Genomic DNA, 20,819 nt, shown 5'->3' with positions numbered 1-20,819 from the left:
GATTAATTGAAAATACGTGTATGAACACAACGATGCATGGTGTGTAGACTCTGGACTGACATGGTGCTCATGAACATGTCCTGTTTAGAGAAGACAGCTGGTGGATGTTTGCATTGCCCCATCCAAACTGTGAAATAAAAAACAGTGTGGAATGATGTCATTACTACAAACCAGCTGTGTGACCTTATGTGTGGGATTTAAATTCAGCCTTTTTTGTTTGTTAGAGCAGTCCTCTCCAAAGACTGGGTCGGGACCCACAGGAATGTTGCAGGATATTTTTCTTAGGGTCGAAGAATTAAGCAGAATTTCTTCCTTATATTTACCATTTATATCTGCTGTACACATTTGAGCCACATGAGGGAGCCTGCATGTTTGTGTTGTTTGAAATGAAACTATATCCCTTTAAAATAGCTGGTTTACCTACTCACGATGTATTAGATGCTTCCGCATCATCTAATAATGGTCTTAAAATTATCAAGATTGTTCATTTATGCACAAAAGTGTTCTTCTAACAATTCATAGATAAGGCCTGTTGTGAAATGAACCACATGGTTTGTCATTGTGTTTTAAAAGTGGGTCCAAGAAACACAATTTCTGCATGTGTGTCTCAGTACATGTGCACCTGTTTAAGTCACATTTCACTGACTTTTCCAATTTAAAAAATGAGGCTGAAAACATGACAATTAATCTTTCACTTTTTATTTTCTTCATGTTTTAATCAAATTTAAACTACAGGGTGCTAGTAAAATGAAACAGTCACATTGGAATGTTAACAATGAAAAGATACAACATGGATTGAAAGGACAATGCAAGATGCGAGATCCTCAATTTATGTATTTTTCCTTGTTCCATTTCAACTACAAACTATTGTGGTTTCCTTTTGTATTTGATCTCCAGTACGCCAGTAAACACTGCGTTTACAGGACAAACAAACTGATTTTGTCCATGAGATGATTCCTTCTTACAGCCCTTGGACATATATGTTTATATGGCCTGGATCAAAGAAGTACATCTTTTCAACATAACATGAAATGAAGTTCTTTGGCACACAAAAGAAACGTGTTCACAAAACATTAATAAGACAAAATAGTCATCATACTATACACAAAGGATACTGATAGTAAAAAGAGCCTACACAGTATATTGAAAAGAGAATAACACGGACAAATGGATGGAAGAGGCTCTTCATCGGAGGCCTTGATGAATCTGTTGGTCTCATGATGTAAAGAGGCTGTTTGGCTTTGTGATTGAATTCTCCACAGTTTGTGAGGGATGGAAGTAGTCCTTGCGGCAAACCCTCTTCAAGAAAATAATGTCTTTTAAACTTCAATACTTCTTCACTTTTACAAAATGGTACACTTTTCATGGCTAATGTCACATCAAGTCGAGTCTTTAAGGAGGATGATCACACCCACTATAAGCTACCACCGCAAAAGTTGTCATGGCACGGTCCATCTTACATTCACAATGCAGCATAGTTGTTGAAGAGAAGATTCATGCAAAGTAAAAAAGTACTGTTTGCCAGCATTTAGCGACTGTTTGTGCTTCCATTCTGTTGTGAGCCTGGGTTACCATTCGTTATTATCTCACTCTCTCAGCAATGCCTGATACACATCTGAAACCATTACTCTGAGTTGACTAGCAAACCTTAAACCATTGCAGACTTGCCAACTTTAACAACTGAACCAAACATTCTCACCAATTTAACATTATTTAATTGCTCAAACGAGTTGGGAAGAACAATACATTATGTCAATCGACCTGCATGTGTTATGATTTGGGGGGTTGTTCACTGCGTTTCAACAACATTATCAAAAATACTCTTGTCCAAAAACTACTATTTGAATTAATATGATCCTGAACATAACTGTCTGTCTTGAGGATTTATGGTCGATAGTCTTGTAGTTTATTCCCAGCTAACGCGGAGGAACCCTGATACAGTAAGCCAGGGAAGCTCAGATGCATTTACGGCTATACAAACAGTCAGCAAGTAAACACTAACACACACATGCAAGGTTACAAAAGCAGCACATGCATTCTCACACCTCCACAATCAATGACTCAATCAGACAAACAACATCAGAGCCCAATGCATATTCTCTCTGAGTTTGTAAACAGATTTCAAGGCAGTGTGATTTATTTACTCTCTGTCTGTCATGGATATACAATAAACCAATGAGCAATTTCATTGATGTGCTTAAGCTGTATTTACTAGTTGAGGGTGGTCGAAGCTTTAGACTTGACGACATGCAGAGACCCTGCTTTGTGTTGACAGCACATGGCTGGGACTCCAGGATGCGTGCATCATGGGAACCAGTGCTGAGTAGTGCTCATATACACTTTCTTCCCACCCTGAACTGCCCATCTCCTGTCTCTCGTCTCCAGCCTGACTGCCGTCACCATCCCAGGGACTGAGCTTTCGTCATTATCAACCTCATTCATCACCGTCATCATCGTCAGACTAGTTTTCCTGATGTTTATTGAGGCACATCGCCAAAAGAGAGGGAGGCAAGGGGACCGTAACAAGAGGAGCGTTGATGTAGGAAATTGTTCTGGCCCCTGATGTCCACATTCAAGTGGACTCACTGTGGTTGGGCAAGAAAGGATTCAGAAAGGGTTTGTGTGTGTTTGTGTGTGTGTGTGGGGGTTGTTGTGTGTTTTTCGGGGTCATTCTTGGGTTACAATTATTTGTAGACCATTTCACATCTCGGTGTCGGCTGTCTTGGTGGTGGAGTGGCCGTTGGTGGGAGGAGGAGGCTGGGTCTTGTCTGCCTCCGGGGACTCTCCATTTATGCTGGGTTTCGCCGGGGTTTCCGGAGGGGGGATGAGGGGGGCCACAGATACAAGAGTGTTCCCCTGGTTCTCCTGATCTACTGGATGGGCCTCCTCTGCCTGCAAATACAGCACAAATGAACTGATCATGAAAAGGATGGATAGAGAATGTCAACAACACACAAGAGTTAGAATACATATTGCTCATATGCAGAGAAAGTGAACTGGCTGTGGAGCAGCTGACACCTCTTTTCCTTATAAATGTCGCCATCACTAACATAGAGATTCCCATGTATTGTTACAGTATATTAAAATGAACAAAAGCTTTTTATTGTGATGTGTTGTATAGGTCCTTGGATCAAATATTGTAATGGGTATCAAATTGAAGCATTTCATTTGATAATCAGGCGCTTAAAGACACACATATACACAGATGCGTCTACTAACCCCACACTCTTCCATTATTTTATGTAAGCACACACAAACACATCCTCTGATGTGGTCTCTCTATCATGTGATATTGCGAGAGGTACAGAGAAACAGCTATGTCTTGCTGTAAAAGGTTAGCTCTGCTCTGAGAACAGGGCGTGGGTCTTTGGATAACACACACTCTTTCTCTGCGTATTCTTTGTGATAGTTGGCCAGCAACATCCCCTAATTAGAAAATTGGCAGCAATTGATTCCCAAGGAAGGAAAGAGGGCTGTTTTTATTAGTAAAACATGAACCTCGCCTAAAAATAAAATAAATGCATTGAGCTATTAATGACATGGTGAACACACACACACACATATACACTACCGTTCAAAAGTTTGGGGTCACCCAGACAATTTCGTGTCTTCCATGAAAACTCACTTTTATTTATCAAATGAATTGAACATTTCATAGAACATATAGTCAAGACATTGACAAGGTTAGAAATAATGATTAATATTTGAAGTATTCATTTTGTTCTACAAACTTCAAGCTCAAAATCATACTCCCTCTCTCCTCTCTTCCTCAAACACACACCACACGAACGGCTCATCAGAGGAGCAAGAGAGGAGCGAGGAGAATTGTCTCAGGATCTCAGGGAATCACGCTTCAAGTTTCTGTACAAGCCCAGTTGAGCTGGAACCACATTCCACTATCTACAGTATTATCTATACAATCATTCCTTTAAAACTCTTTTAAAAGAAAACAAGAAATGGTACATAGCTTACCCAGCTGTCAGCACTAGACTGCTACCTCCTCTCCTCCATCTGCATTCTTTCTGTCTGTCAGTTGTTGTCTGTCTGTTGTTGTCTGTCTGTCTGTCTTGACTTCTTGACTTGCTGGTTTGCCTCCACTCTCGTGTCTTCTTCTTCTCATTCACCTGTTTGTATATGTAGTGTTTAGTCTATTTAGTACTTTTTCGTTGTATCTCTGACATCTTATTGTTTTTATTTTGTTCCATAACACATTATTTCCTTATTTTATTTTGCTTTATGTGTAGATTGTATTTTATGTTCTTTTTTTTGTTGTTTGTTCTTAGCATCAGCAACACTGGGACTACAGATGAAAAATAGCCTCTCTCTAACTCTGGCACATTTACTGCATTTTTTTTTATCAATCTGTCATATTAAATAAACCATTATAAAAGGAAGGCCAGTTATAGCTTATATCACCAGCATAACTGTTTTCAGCTGTGCTAACATAATTGCACAAGGGTTTTCTAATCAGACATTAGTCTTCTAAGGTGATTAGCAAACACAATGTACCATTAGAACACTGGAGTGATCGTTGATGGAAATGGGCCTCTACACCTCTTGAGATATTTCAATAGAAACCAGACACTTCCACCTTGAATATTAATTTACCACATTAACAATGTATAGTGTATATTCTTGATTAATTTAATGTTATCTTTATTGAAAAAACAGTGCTTTTCTTTGAAAAATAAAGACATTTCTATGTGACCCCAAACTTTTGAACGGTAGTGTATATGACATGCATTAGGTCGTTATTTACAATGTAAGGTTAACCCAATTGATTATTTGCAAACATGATCAAACAAGCGGTGTGCATGGTCTGCAGTGGAAAAGGCAAAATTGTGCTCGAGGCTGAATGATGCATCACTGATAGGCAACTCCTGTAGAGCCAGAAGGAACACGTCAACCAGGAAGTGGCAACATATACACAGAGCTCGGTATTGTAGATCCATTCTTCACAGAAAATGTGCTCACCAGCCTCACTCCCTTGGTGTCAGTCCTGCGTTGGCATTTGAGGTAACCAAGAGGGATTGCAAGGGCAGCAAGCAGACCAGTGACGAGGATTCCCACAAAGACAGAGGAACTTGATGAAGGCGGGGTTTCAGTCTTTGTCACACCCAGCTGCAAACAAGTTGAAGACATCATGTTGTGGTCAAAAGCAGTATGTGTGTGAATTTGAAACCATATAAAATCATTGGTCTGTTGATGGAGCATTTTATCTCCACACCATCATATTCAAGCTGCTAGCGTCTCGTGCGCTTACCTTTTCTTTCAGTTGTTCACTCTTGAGTGCGTCAGCCAAAGTAGCCAAGTTAGCTGCAGGGGCAGTGGAAATTAGAAATAAATCAGTACTTAATTAATCAGGGCTATGTAGTGTTTTCTGCAACACATCAAGGCAATAATGTATTATTGAATTACATGAAAAAAACTGTGCATCTGCGAGTTATTATATATCAATGGATGCAATCAATACCCACCATCATCACTGGCCACCAGCGCCGTGTTGCCATCTTGGAAGATTTTTAGATTACAGTTTTCTTTGTGGCACCAACTTGCAGGATTCCGCTGAATAATGTCTTTAGTTACTTGCTGTAAGAGAATATACATATGTTAAAGGTAAATGTACGATACATGCTTGTGCTAATTCACAACACAGTAGCTGTGTGAACAAAATCACAGGATTAACGCAAAATCTACACATATTTTGCAATGAGTTTTGTGAAATTGAGCTTATCCAAGTGCATCGCATGGTAATATATAATAATAAAACTGTTCATTTTTCTCTGGGTTTATATTGTGAATAACAAGATTTCTCTGATTGGGTCAAATTAAGCATGAACTTAATCTTAAACTAGCGAATGCCTGAACACATTTCACATTTTCAGTGCACAGCTTACACTGTACAGATATTGGATCTCTTTTGGGGGATCATTGGGGCCAACAATCCACTGTGTGTTTCTGAATTTCCCCGTTGACTATCAGCGCACATAGGCCTTTGTGTGAGTAATGCAGACAAGACTCAGTTGGATGGAAAACTTGCTGACCACACCTTCTTTTTCCCACCTCAACCCTGGACTGTGACATCATTTCATTGCACAACTTGGGAACACTCTTCATTTTCTGTAATGTGACCAGACATGCTCTCAGTACTCCCAGAAGAACACTGTGAGCAAACCCTGAATCCTCAGTCAGTGGGGAGTGGGCCCACAGCTGGACTCTCTTGAAACACCCAGATCTTTGAGGCAGGAAGGAAACGGGTTGAACTTCAGTATTATGGAATGGAACCTCCTCTCTTCTCCATGTGTGTTGGTCACTTGTGACCCATCACATGTTGCTCAGGAATCCGTCTAATTCCTGGCTTCGCTTGAACCAACATGGCTTCCTCCAATTACAATCGGTTTGCATTTGAATAAAACCAGAGATTTCATTGGACACTGAATTAATGTTTAGAAGGATATTAATGTTTTTATGTTGTTGTATTAAACATTATCTTTACTTGCGAGTTTTGACTTTGAGATTGACAGAGGTTGGAAAAAGACCTCTCTCATTTCCCACTACTTCAAAGCATTGCTGCTTTATTAAATGTCTTTAACAAATACATGCTGTTCCTTTATCATGCCATTTACCCACTTCTGCCTGAAGAGAATAACCTTGTTTTACTCCCTACATGAATTGTGAACTAATCCTCAGCTGGCTAAGGCTTCTGGCACTTTAGTCCATGTTTAGTTTCAGGTCTGGAGTGACATATTGTACATTGTAACAATACAAAACTTTTATTTGAACATCATGTGTTTCATGTGCTTTGAGGAATTATCAAAGCACAAAATGAAGGCCTTTATATACCTGGGGCGTCACAAATAAAGAAAAATGCTAAATCCAATCATTCGCATCCAAACTCTACCGGCAGTGATGCAAATTGGCAAAAGTTGCAACACTTCAAATAGATGTGTGCTAACTCATTTTTCAGGAATAAAATATGAATACACATCATTCATTGAGCTATTTCTATTTCATTGAACTTCCTTTAAGCAAAATGCTGACATTTTAGTTCTCTCTGATAAACAGTTATGCAGTGTATGTCCTAGGCTTCATAACGGCAGTAAACAAACCAATGGGGGACTTCACGATGACTATACTTTTTATTCACAGTCGATGGTTCGCTCCCCTGGGCGACACTATTATTGAGAGGGGAAGTGAACATTTGATGTGAAGGACTTGATGCCTATAATTGAGCTTTGAAAGAGAAAAAAACATCCCTGTTCCATTAAAAAAAACACTTTTTCATTACTAGATATTAATATGTGCGTTCTGTGTGAAACTACTCATGACCAAAACAAGAGTTCTAAAAAAATATATTGACGTGTGAATTAATCTCATATAGAAAAAAAAGGAGTTAGCAGTGAATGGTAAACACTGCTAAACACTATACTAAAAAGACTCTAAATATTTGCTAACGTTTTTTTATACATCAGGCAAGAAAACAGATGATGTGCCCTGATGTGAAAAAAACTAAAAAAAGTACCTCTATGTGAAGGCTTTCAGTAATATGAAAAACTAAAAGCCACACCCTTGCTATTCCTCCTTTGTTCCCAGTAGTATTCCGCCAGGAACAGACTTAAGATTTACGACGACTGAGGAATGTCTGCGAAAAGATCCACCATTATCAGGGCCATATTTTGAACTGTAACTCTTTAAAACACAGTCATCTTCTTCCTCTAAGTGGATTAAGCTACTTCCTGTGGACCCCTTGTGAAGGGGGCCAGATGAGGTTTTGGTAAAAGGCTTGTGTCACTGGAAGGTAAACATGCTCAGCTCTCTCCTCTCGTTTCACTGTGGTCCTAATCTCCTAAATGTCGCATGCCAAAATCTCAGCTGTTGGTAGTTTGATTCTGTCTGTTTTTGGCAGGGAGGAGAGGAGGGCATAAAGGTGGTGATAGGATGTAGCTTTGGTGCTGATGGGAATATTATTTTACAGTCACATTGTTTGAGACAAAAGACGTAAACTCATACTCACACAATCATCTGTTGCCAACGCAGCCTTGACAGCATTATTCTCTGGGACGTCCTCCTTTCCAACACACACCACATCGGGCTGTGGAGAGAGTGAGTTGGTCAGAGAGCCACACAAGGTCAAGAGAACACGGCACACATATGGTCGCAACCACAACACCAGTCATCTATTATAATCGCATCTTCCTTCAAAACAGAAGATCAGAAATATCTGTTAAAATGTCAAACAAAATTATTCTAACTTTGAGTTGTGTGCTCTTTTGCTTATGCCTATAGTTAACTTGAGATGTTGAAAAGTCAAAACGTTTGAACATGGTACGAACAAGTACTCACCACCACTGTTCTAACAATGTGGGCGCCATCTGGGACCATGTTGACTTCGACAATGGGGGCAGCAGTGGTGCCTGTGGTGCCCGAGGTGTCTTCATCCTGGCCGTTACCAAGTGCAATACTTACAATGGTTGCTAGGAATGTGCTATTTTGAGGGGCAGCAGAAGCAGAAGATTCTTCCCCGAGAGCGACAGTTGGAGTAGCCCCTACATCGATAGTGTCATTTGCCACTAAAGAACAGAATCCAAGGACAATGTTGTTATACACAGGCTCATGCTGGATGTTTCAAGGACACACGTGTCATCAAGCAACATCACGGGACTAAATCTGAACTCTGGAACAACTTCTCAAATTTCAAGGATCGTTGCAAGTTTATCAACCTACTGTCAGTGTCTACAGCCAGATCAGGTGCATCTGTTGCCGGATTTTCTTGACACATCACCTCATCTGTGAGGAAGGGAGAGCAAGACACAAACAGAGAGAGACAGCAACGTAAATACTTAGACGTTCCCTTCATGAATCGATGCTCTGTGGTGCCCACAGGAATGTTAGCTTGGCCTGAGGAACCAAACCTTGTGCCCAACTCAAAGACGCCAAACTAATCCGGCATGTGTTCTGAGAGGCTCTAACTAATTTGTAGTCACATGTGGACACATTTTCTCTCTCTGCATCCTTTGCAAATAAACGTCAGAAGGTCATGACCTCCTGACGACAGATCCATCTTCTGGGAGACATCTTGTTTCTTTAATAACCTTGGGATTAGGTTGGGTGGTGCTAAACCTTTCTGACATAAGAAGGTTAAAGAAAGTATTAAAGCTTTTTCCAAAGTTCATGTGAAGGTTTTCAGGGTAATTTAATGAATGATTTTCCTAGGTTGAATTACTATTAGAACACAGAAATATCCTGAAAAATACATTGAACAAATAACTTCAAATCCTCTCCTTTAAAGTACCCGTCAACAGTCATCTACATTATGTAAAGTTTCCCCTCCAGTTTCTTAGAAAGTATAAATCATTGTATTAAATGGTTTTCTTGTAATTACACATTACATGAAGTGATTCATCACACATAATGCGCATACATGCGTATGATGCACTTGCACAGACACACATGCACCAATCTACTCCCTTTAAACGGTCACATGATGAAACAATGTTCAGTTGCACTCCACAATTGTTGACAGAAGCACATCAGACAGCTGGGTGAGAAATATCACTGCCGGGCCGCGCAACATCAACATGAAAGCCTTCGGACCTCCAGTCTCAACACAAACACAGTGAAACATACATAGCACTCCTACTCCATAGACACAACCTTGGTGTCTGTCCAGAGTGTTTTTAATGGGCTGAGAGAGCATAAGGCCAAGGCTGCAGACTGTGTAACCGCTGGGCTCGGTTCTGATCTTCACTACTGGGCTACATCAAGTGGATTTCCTGCCACAGCTGTCCTCCTTGAAGCTTTCAGTCTGGGTGTTCCAGTCTTTGACTTGGTGTGTAGCCACGCTAAATGCAAATAACTAAATCATAGGTCAAAGAGAGTGGCAGTTCAAATGCAGCATTCTTCTTTGCTTGCGGTTGGACAAATCAACTGCGGTTATAAGGCAGCACAAAATCCAGATGTATCACGAACAAATGTTATATGGTGGATGCTTCAAGTGGTTACAGCAACATGCCTGCTGACAAATGTCAGCACACAGAGCCCATGGCAAGTTTTTGGCTCCATTTATGAAAATGTACAACAGCACCAATCGTTATTGTTGACATGCTGCTGGAATGTGTTGCAGCGAATGAGATGCTGGTCTGTAAGGTGACCCAATGTACTTCATACAAGGGAACATAAGCAGCTCTTAAACTTAGTGACATTCGATATTAGATATCAGGTGCATACATATCGCAAGCCTAATCCCTTGTAATATTTGCAAGAATTTCCAAAATTACTGTCATAGATTATATATTGAGAAATGTAATATTTTATGTATTTACCATGAGGTTCCTGTGAATTTTCGTTTTTGTTTTTTGTTCAGTAAGAAGAGAAATGGGAATGATGATAAGATGTTTTACTTCCATCATGCATAAATGTGTACTTATAACATTATGCATCAATGTATATTCATGGTATGTCATGCATAAATGGCACCATTGAAAGAAAATTCAAAGAGTGGGGTGGGGAAGCTCCTGGACCTCACTAAGAGACTTTGTATCACGTGCACTCTGTTGATTACGGATTTAACAAACCCGTCTTTGAACATTATCTCGTGCAGCTTGAATTCCAGGATATAGTCCACTCTAAAAATAAATCATAGATACAAGGCTGAGATAGAAACAAACACATAGAAGCATTCTGTAGAACTCAACGCTGTGGTTGGACTGATGCAGACACGAGGGACAGCGATGGAAAGAGGGAAGATGGGAGTGTTCCAGGGTTTGGCTCTGTGTCAGGTGGTGGACAATATATTTCCACGGCATTCAGATCATCGAGGACTCAGGGGAGAGTAGTGAAGAGAGATGATAAGGTGAAAGGGGAGACTGTGTTTCATCATCAATTCATATAATGAAGTTGTTTTGAAAGCTACGCCAGACAACCTCCTTTCCACCCTCCTCCTCACTGGGGAAAAAGCCCATCCAACTCCCCCTTCAACACTTACAGACACACCCTCATAAGTTCATGGACACACATCTACAATCACACAGCTGGAGAAAGTAGTGCATAGCCTTCTGTGGAGGGGGTGGAGGTGTCTGATATTAGCATGGTGATCCTCCTATTATGTTTGTTTCACGTTTACAATTCTGTGTTTTTGCAGTCCAAAAAAGCTGAGTATAAATCCATATATTATGACTTACATTCTTATGTGAACATTATACGTATTTGCTATTGTATAGCCTATAAGGCTCATTGTTTTTTATTAGCAAAGAAAGGACGTAGGCATTGGTTGTCTATTGGTCTACATCAGTGGTCGCCAACCCGTCGATCGCGATCGACCGGTCGATCTCGGAGACGTTCCCTGTCGATCTCCAAAATAAAATGAAAATAAATTCAGAAACACATTGTTCCTTGTTTTCGAACATTTTCTGAGGTGTCTTCTGAAATGTTTTCTTTCTGACTGAAAGATTGAGGTCAGAAAAGATCTCCGCCTGATTCATGAACGCCTGAAAACGGGTTCGCTTACACAGCCGTGTTGTCAGCTGTGCTCCTGAAAGAGGGGAACGGACCTCTACAGGTGGGGCGCAGGGGAAATGCAGAAAGACCTTTATTGATAACTTCACATATTACACAAGCTCAAAGTACACCGACATGAAACTAAGTCATCAATAAATAAATGTTGAAATGCCTGTACCTTCGTGTACATGTTTATGTTACGGCATTAACAGGTTACGCCTGCGCATGCGCGACAGCCGAGATTCTTGGCGACTTGCCAGGTCTTACCTCCGTGAGTTGGGCTTTTCTGCTGTTGTCCTTCAAAACAAAAACTCCACATTGAGCTTTTTTTTCTTGTCTGATAGAGCAATCTGGTTTACTTGAAAGTGATTGCAATTGCATTTATTCTCTTATTTGAAAAGGGACAGATGCAGGAGTCACAAATGGTGATTCTCATATTTATTATTATGAAAATGATTTGAATCTGAGGATGTCTGTAGAGCTGATGTGAACGTAATCACCAACGGTCTGAGTTCAGAACCAATCCCAGATGAGAAAACTTTCATGAATACCAATTTTGCCCCGAGAAACTTGTCAGTGGAGTTGAGAAAATCACCAAATCAAAGACCAGGAGCTGGATTACTGACAGACAGCTGACAGACTGCCTCAGACTGTCTGTCTGTGCTTATGAACTAACTCCAAGCTCACAGACAGAGTTCAGTCACAGCCATCACACTGACTGGAGTCACATGACTTGATGGCATTGTGATGAGAGCTGAACTTACATGAGTTGCACTGACTGATCATGTTGTCAGTGTCGTAATGTAAATAAATACAACATTTATATTGGTAGTTCATCCAGCTGCTCATTGCAAATGTGTTTTTTCTTGTTCATATTGTGTGCGGTTAACAAATATCTTACTTGTTATATTACACTTAAATTCTGTGTACCTGGTCTCATCAATTTGAACGCTGGACCAAAATGACAATTAGGCCAAATAAAAAGTTGTAAGTCCAGTCTGGACAGTCGTTTTCTCTCAACGCCTCAAAGGTAGATCTTGCCGGTCATGAAGGCGGAGGTCAGGGATCTTGGGCTCAAAAAGGTTGGTGACCACTGGTCTACATCATATTCTGTGAATACATTAATGGCTTCCTCTAATATGTCTTCCCTGTCAGTTTCTTGGCCTCTCTTCTCCTCATCAGTGTCATGAATCGTGATCGAAGATATGATCAAAAGCTTTACATTCAGTATAGTGTTTGGCCAATGTGCTGCCACAGAATGAATAGAGTGCTGTCTGATTGAGTCCTAAGATCTGGAAATTATTGGAAAACTTTCGGATTCTTTGCCTCAAAGTTGATGGATTTTTGGATAGATGCCTAAACTAAGGTCTGTGGTTAACACAAGCTAAAGATATTTTAAAGTAGTGTTCTATGATACTGAATATATGTCAATAAATGCCCCTCGTTAAATGAAATTCCTAAACGTCATTATGCCAAGTTTGCTTTTACAGCCTCATTATGTATACTCGCGCTCATGTGACCAAAAGTGTAGTTCATTTATAGCCTAATCACAAACATGGTGTAGTAATTGTGAGTATTTAGCTGAACAAAACATGTAAGTATCATAAACGTTTGTTTGCCAATCATTTTTTTCCCCCCTACTTGCAATAATCTAAAATCCAATTCGATGGGAAGCAGTGCCACGTTAACTTCTGAGTTTGGTCAACAAACCGAGGCATCCGTGCAGCACTCTATTGTCAGAAAGCTACCAGAGCGGTGAAAACTGTTCTAGATATTATTACTACAATGTTGCCATTGTGTTCCAACGCTAAGAGGTCAGGGTGCCCGTGGGGAAAAATTCTACAGAGTGGTGCAAGAATGATGTATTTTTGTCTGCTGGCCTTGGATGTTAGCGTTGCAACAGTTCCCTTGAAAAGCAAAACATTCCAAAAAAGAGGATAAACCAAAAATTAAAAACGGCTGGAAGTGTATTCCGCAAAAAACATTGTCTGTAAAGCGTGTTATGCAACACAAAAGCAACATTTAAAACAAACATCATATATCCACAATGTACACAAGTCTACAGCAAAGTATGTGTGCGTGCTCGCCTGTGGTTGTGTGTGTATGTGGAGTTTTCCATTGGCTTTTGGATTGTTGCAGAAAATATGCTCTGTTGCAAACACACGTCTACTGTACTTACACATTTTGGTCAACAATATACAATTCACAAATTAAAACCAATTGAATGATTATTCGTCAGTAGTAAGAAGCTAACGTTAGCTCACCCTCAGATAGAACAGAGGCATCAGCCCGCTGCATGAGATTGTTAACTGCACAAAATGCTCTGTCTGCCTTTATCACCCTTGTTTCAGTTACAAGCAGCTGTAGCCACACAGATTGTGTGCGTATGTGCACTTTAGAATGAGGGTTAGTACATTTTAAATAGTGCAAGCTGGTCCAATACTCAGTCACTCACCATGTGCCTGAATCACTTATTTGACAGCCTTTTTCATTCTCTCATTGACTGCCATTTGTTACTTCCTGTCATTTCGGGGCTCAGATTTAGGGTGGGGACGAGCAGAGGAACAGCAGCAGAAACAAACATAGTCACACCTGTTTAAACGGATGCAGTCGGTGTATGAGCAGGGGACAGCAGCTGCAGTCGGTCCCCATGAGGGAGCTCTTTCCCTCCCTGGACTGTCAGCGAGCTGTGAAGCGTCTGACATCATGGGGAAGTAGGGGGAAAGCTTCAGCTCTAAATCTTGCATTTGAGCTCCACCCAGACCACAGAGACCACACCTTGGCTGTCACTATATACCACACGCTCCTCTCCTTTCCTTATCCATGACCACTGTATCCAGATGTCCACAAAAGAGCCTATCATCTACCCTCACTCCTTTCTTTTCAGTCCTTTCTAGGACAAAAGTTAGTTCAGCTTAATTCTCACAGACACAGACAGACTCAGACATGCAAGAAAAGCACCTAAGATGGAGGGAATGAGCCAAACTAATTATTTGTATTATTGGTTAATCTTCAATGAATTGTTTAGGAAATGAAATATCCAGAAACCTGTGTACATGTGTCTAGGATTTGTCTTCAAGGGGCCAAGTTCTAGGACTCATGCCACTCCTTCCTTCCCAAGACTGCCAATTAAAACATAGTATTTATTAATTTCCGCAAATTGAACCTCCAAAATGCTACATACTTGCCCTTTGAAATAAAACAACAATGAAGAAGAAAGAGAAAAGTTTAGCAATAGATGAGCCACGATACTTTGTTGGCCAACTCACAACTACAGTTCCTGCAATCATGGTAACATTACCCTTCAGGTAATAACGTGGTCTCACAGCACACCATAACACAGTTTCCAACTCCTCAGCCTGTGCAAAAAAATAAAAACATAGACCACTAATTGTAGCCATGGAAACCACACAAAGTCCAGTTTACTACTACTTTCTACAGTGACAATCCAAAAGAAAAAATAACGCAGGAATTCACGGTTCGTGCCCCCGAACGTGAGAACTATTTTCGTTTCCGCTCAGACGGATGGCAAAAGTTGACTTTTCTGCCCTGCCGAAGCCCCTGGTGTTTTTAAACAAAATACAAGTTAGTTTGGGGGAAAAAATGTAAAGGAATTAACAACAGGTTGGGAATGTTATCCATGCACATCTTAGGACAGGATGTGGCTGTCCCAGCACACGGCGTGCAGTGACCTCTCGGAACTGCAGAGGTGAACATGCTGGGGGTTACAGATAACACTCTGCAATTCAGACACACAGCACTGGAGTGGGGTTACACACACACACACACACACACACACACACACACACACACACACACACACACACACACACAGGATGTCCTCTGCGTTATAGTGGTTTGATGTGATAATTTACTGAAAATGCTACTCTAACTTCCACATTTGCCTTTCCTTCACGGTTTGTAAAACCAAAGGCTGAGGAATCCCTAAGAAGGGACGAAAGCAAAGAATGAAAAAGTTATATTGTGATTGATAGCAGCTACTCTCTATTGTTTTGATTCCACCTCTAACTTACTCTCTAAAATAGTTTCAGGGGCGCAGTGAAACTTAAAACCAGTTTCAAAAACAGTCCTTCCATTTTTTGTTCGTGGATTAGGAACTGGAAACATCAGCTGCTCTCTACACTGTGTCAGAACCAGCACTGGGCTGCGAGAGCAGATGTCCATGGACCGATGCCAGCTGCTGTTTTTACATGAGTGTGTGTGGGAGGGGTTGTAAAAAGATATCGAAACCTATGGCCCTGAACAATCTGGCTTCGATAGGATTGAGGCTATGGGGCCAAAGCGGGAGAGGAAGATTGAGAAATAATAGCACGAATGTGATCGCCTTCCAGATGGAGCTAAACTCTGCAGTTCTGTTTTAAGAAAACAAAAATGTGCACAGAAACACACTATTTATACACATACAGAACAAATGAATGGTCCAAACTCAGTACATTCAGCAAAAGTGCACGGCCTTGTGTTTTCAATTAGGAGGTATACACTTAAACAACATACCTTTTACTGAACATCAATTATGAGCAGCATTTTCCGGCAGTCAAAAGGCCCTAGCCAAGGCTCATTAAATGCTTTTTTTCCCCCTCAGAGGTTAACAGTATATCCCTTCATAAATACAGCCCTGATTGGTTATCCAACATACACTTGGGCACAAGAAACAATAAGGATTAAAAGCTTGCCCGAGGTGAGTAAAATGCCACGTCAGGCTAGTAAATCAGGAAAAATCATTTGCCCAATAAAAAAGAATTAAAACATTGTTTTTTCCCCCAGATCTGACGATTGAAGTAATAAGCCATCTTTCTTCTCATCTCTGTTGAGAGTTGCGTAGGCGCACAGTCCGCTAAATTATGAATCCTGCTTTGGCAAAGGCATGAGCTGCCCTGCGGAATGAGGCTAGTAAGAGACATCATGTCTTTGCTACAGTAGGATTATACCACACAGTACCAATGGAGCAGCGGTTAAGACAAACTGAAGCAGCTTTATTTATTTAAATCAAGATTTAACATGACAATTAACTTTGGTCTTTGTTGTGATTTGATAACCGCTTAAAAGAATAACAGACTGCTACAACATAGCTTTATGTCGGTGTTTGGCATGACCGTGAACGTTGGGTCGATGGGAGGAGGATCACTGAGCAGTTTGCTGAAGTTTTAAGCCGGCGTGAAAAAGCAGGGATGACACAAGAAGCAGAGAGTGCTCACAGGTTTCTTGTTTTGGAATTCACACACTAATCTTTGGGCTTGCTCATCTGCTGCCTACAAGCTGTGCACATATGGGCGTTTTTTGATCTGATCAGTTATATCTTGTATTTCTTTGCCTTGTCCTGCCAATTTTCTGGTCCGAAAATGAAGGAGAAAAAGGAGGAGAAGGGGAGAGGGGAAGAGGCCCCCCATCCTCCCCCCTCCCTACCCCCTCCCTCCCCCCCTTAATGCTGGTAAAAACCAACAGCTGTAAAATTGCAGCAGGGTGCCAGGGGAACAAGGAACAATAAGCTCACCAGAACAGCAGTAATTGGAATAGGACGATTTGAATGCTAACACAGCATCTGCTTTTCATTAAAATTGTTTCACTAAGTGAATCATGTTGCTTGATGATCTACTTCTCAAAGTCAAGTCCTTTTTCTGGATGGTCATTTGTTCGTGGCGACAGGGTTTTCGTTTTTTCTTATTGTTAATATGTTTTCTTTGGACAAGCACAAGCTTTAAATGAAGATAATTCAGAGAGAGAAAATACATCAAAATACAATGTCCTCCCCTCGCCTTGTTATGGTGATTGTCTGATGAGAGCTAACAGACGAGGTAACGGAGCGGACAACGATGACAGGCAGTGTTTGTCAGACTATTTTAATGGATTCAGCTGTAGCCTGGCGCTCTCACATGTAGAAATCACTGAAGCAAATTGGCAGTTTGACAGAACACAGGCTCCAGGTTTAATTACGCTGCAAGCTCACGTAAGCCATAACTTTGGGCCCAAGTGGACACACACCCTAGCCTGACATAAGACCACTATCTGCCAAAGCTTATATAAAGAGACCCACACCCACCAGCAGATGACGTGAACACATTTTCACCACCGCCACTTGGAATGCTCGTCAATAGCCAAGAGCCATGAGAAAGAGAGTGGCAATATTCTGCCCATGTTTACGTTGGCAGGGCGAAAGCCGCTGTTTAAGAAACAAGTCGTGAGCATTTCTGAGCAGACAGATATGGCCGGTGATTTTTCGACTCTCGAATGTGTAAAGAATGTGCTGTCTTTTTCAAGGTTTTAATCAGGACATTTTCTTTGTTACATTCTCTCAGAATCCAGCAGCCCTGTGCGTTATTGTGCCTCTTCTTCCTTTGTTGTCAATCAGTTCAGTTCATGCCATCTTGAATCAACGTGTCTCAGTGAAGGCCACTTTATGTGTGTGTGTTGCACAAAACTTATCTTCTGAGCAATAATGGCTTAAGCACAGACGGACGCGTACAGACAAACCCATTCATCTTGGCCTGAGGCCCGACTTTAAAACAGACACGGTCATTGTCGATGGCAACATGAACCGAGGAAGACACTATGTTTTTCCCTTCCTCCAGAGCAGATTAACAGCGTGGGTTTTCCCCCGAAATCTTGAGAGAGTGACAGCTTCAAACATACTCCAAGAGGTGATGAATGACATCATTCGACATCACAGTTCATGCCCATTTCTGCGCTACATATATCCACGCCTGCATAACTACTGAATGACAGCCGTGGGAAGTGGGAGCATAAACTAAATCTGTTTGCTGGAGATTCAGGATGAGGTCATACATGACATAGGATGTTAACAAAATCAAACACACTCACTAATCAAGTGCATCAAAGGCTCTCATCCCGTCTCTCTTGCATCTCAGATTACCTGAATCTGTGTGTCTAACCTTCACTTCTAAACCAAAAGGTTTGCTTGATGCAAGTTATTAACTGAGTTTCTGGTAAGCTGCAGCCTACAGTATGTATATATCCACAATGTCTTTGAAAAAGTACTTTCCCCTGAGTCCATACACATGACATTGCTCGATGACTGGACACGAAGAACTTTGTGAAATGAGTTTGCTGTTTTCCATGGTTTTCAAATGCAAAACGAGAGAAAAGCTAACGGTCAGACTCTTCTCTGTTTTGCAGAAATACTAGAAAGCATGGTTAAATCTGACCTGAGATCAACTGCCACACTCATTCCTTCTTCTGGGGCTAATGACATCACTGCCACCAAATCTGATGTGGTAATGATTAAACCTCCCGACACAGCTGTGCAGTGGAGCGCCTCCGCATGTGTCAGGATGGAGTGACTTGACAGAGAGCCTTCTTTGTGCACATCAAGACAGCCATAATGGAGCATGAAACATTTAAATGGTTTGTGTCTTTGAATGAATAATGATGCATGTACCACTGCAGTCACATCGAGACGATTGTCTCTTGTGACTTGGCCACACAAGAATGCGGACGATCGACAGAATGACGGAACGGGCCGGACCACGTTCACTAAAAACAAAAACCTAACTATGGAGATAATAAGATAGCAGAATATCATCAACAGCAATGAACAAAAAAATACACGCTTGATTATTAGTTGCGTCTCAAGATATTTTCCATGTATAGCTTTAATTTTTCGGCAGGGTGTGCTCAGATTAATTAGATTTCCATGTAAATCTAATTACCATCTGTTCAGCTGCTGAAGCAGACAGTATGTAGTGTTCCTTTTTATTGTGAAATATACAAGCATGTTCCGCCATCTCTGAATTTCTTCCCCGCTAAAGTAAACCCTTAATTATTTTCATCCTTCTAGAACACTTCTCTACCCAAGGTGACCCCAAACATACCCCACCCCTGTGCTCATAGATGGGTCCTGATGGCTCTGCAGAAGCCGTTACATTGGGCTGAACTAGAACTAGTCCTGCATGACAACCATCAAGGGAGCAACACCATCCAAGCCATACATCACCCTCCAATTAGCTCCGGGCCTCAGCCTGATTTGAAGTGGACTGAAGCGCATCCACACATGATTGCGGGCAAAGACACACACACTCGAGCACATGCAACAGATGAGTCCAAACTAATTCTATTTCAACATTAAAAGTATCATAACTAATTTTGGTATGCTGTGTTGTGTGCTTGGTTGTAATCCCTTCACACATTTGTCAACAACTCCACCCAGATACACCGCAGGATGTAAAGCACAATTATTCTCAATCGCAACTTTCCATTCCTGAGCAGACCCTTTGTGTCTGCAGCCACCCCGTCGCTAACCATGCCTCTTTGCATCTGCGTGCAACCTCATGGCAGAACACATCAAAGCAAACCCCTTAAGCAGCGTGTAAAAAGCCACTGTGGATGCACACGTATACTGTATGACGTGAAACTGAACTTTAGAGACTCACAAAAGAACAGCAACAAATGTATATTTACAAATAACACAAGACAGGACTGGGAATATTGGAGCTGCTATAATCAACAATTATTAGAGTACTCACTGCTAAGCATCAGAGCGCAGAGCAACAGAACTCCAGCCATCCTTCTCCAGGGGCCATTCATCCTCCACATGGACGCAGCCATCCTCTCTCTGGTCAGCCGGTGGGAGTATGTGTGAGTAAAAAGTGTGGTGAGTGGTAATGAATGAGTGTGTGAGGGCCGGGGGAGTCGGGAGTTTCCTGTGAGGTCTAAGTGAGCGGGACAGTCAGGCAGGATAAAGCCTGGCTTGTGTTCTGTTGCTCTTTATATGGCCCCTCTCTTTCTGCTCTTTCCACACCCCTTTTTCTAACCGCCTGCTCCTAACCCATTCCCCCCAATGCAACCGTACCTACATCCTCCCATGTCGCTGTGTGGGTGTGTGTGTGTGCGCACATGCACCACAAGTACAGCAAGCACCAGAACCAGATGTTAGTGGGTGACATGCTGTTGAGCTTTATCTTCACTGCAGTTTTGTTTCCTGGTCAAAAATGTTGGGGAAATGCCTGCTCGTGGTGTTACTGTTTTTCTTGCATTGCGGGGGCTGTGGTTGGACTTCAGGAAAGCTTCAGGTGCTGCTTTAGGTAGGAGACGTGGTACAAACACAGGCTGCTTCCACTGGTTGGCCAAAGGAAAAGAAAGTACACTGGCTCAACACGTGTACTTATTCTCTTTTTTTGAAGATGCACCTGGTAAACAGGAAGCGCTCCTTCTGCCGCCTACATGTTGTGTACATTACTGAGAGGCCTGTAAAAGCACATGGCGTCACACAGAACGCCTGGCCCCATTTTTTTGTGCGTCCCAGGACAAATGACTAACAGTTGAATGAGTCATCTATTGAACCGCACAAG

The 20,819-nt window shown here is 41.5% G+C and overlaps 1 protein-coding gene across 1 annotated transcript; it reads right to left on the bottom strand.

The window, feature by feature from the left end:
* Nucleotides 1-2,646: 2,646 nt before the first annotated feature.
* On the bottom strand, nucleotides 2,647-20,223 carry cd34 (CD34 molecule). Its single transcript, XM_056423787.1, has 8 exons — nucleotides 19,995-20,223; nucleotides 8,725-8,787; nucleotides 8,344-8,570; nucleotides 8,015-8,092; nucleotides 5,478-5,589; nucleotides 5,264-5,316; nucleotides 4,975-5,121; nucleotides 2,647-2,892 (listed from the first exon to the last, which is right to left on the bottom strand). Exons 1-8 carry the CDS (start codon nucleotides 20,074-20,076, stop codon nucleotides 2,701-2,703), a joined length of 954 nt encoding a protein of 317 aa, XP_056279762.1. The 5' UTR covers nucleotides 20,077-20,223; the 3' UTR covers nucleotides 2,647-2,700.
* Nucleotides 20,224-20,819: the final 596 nt, after the last annotated feature.

This window comes from Pseudoliparis swirei, chromosome 9 (genome assembly GCF_029220125.1).
Source record: "Pseudoliparis swirei isolate HS2019 ecotype Mariana Trench chromosome 9, NWPU_hadal_v1, whole genome shotgun sequence".
NCBI classification, from domain to species: Eukaryota; Metazoa; Chordata; class Actinopteri; order Perciformes; family Liparidae; genus Pseudoliparis; species Pseudoliparis swirei.
Note: the sequence above shows the minus strand (reverse complement) of the source record. Positions and strands in the feature narration are given on the sequence as shown.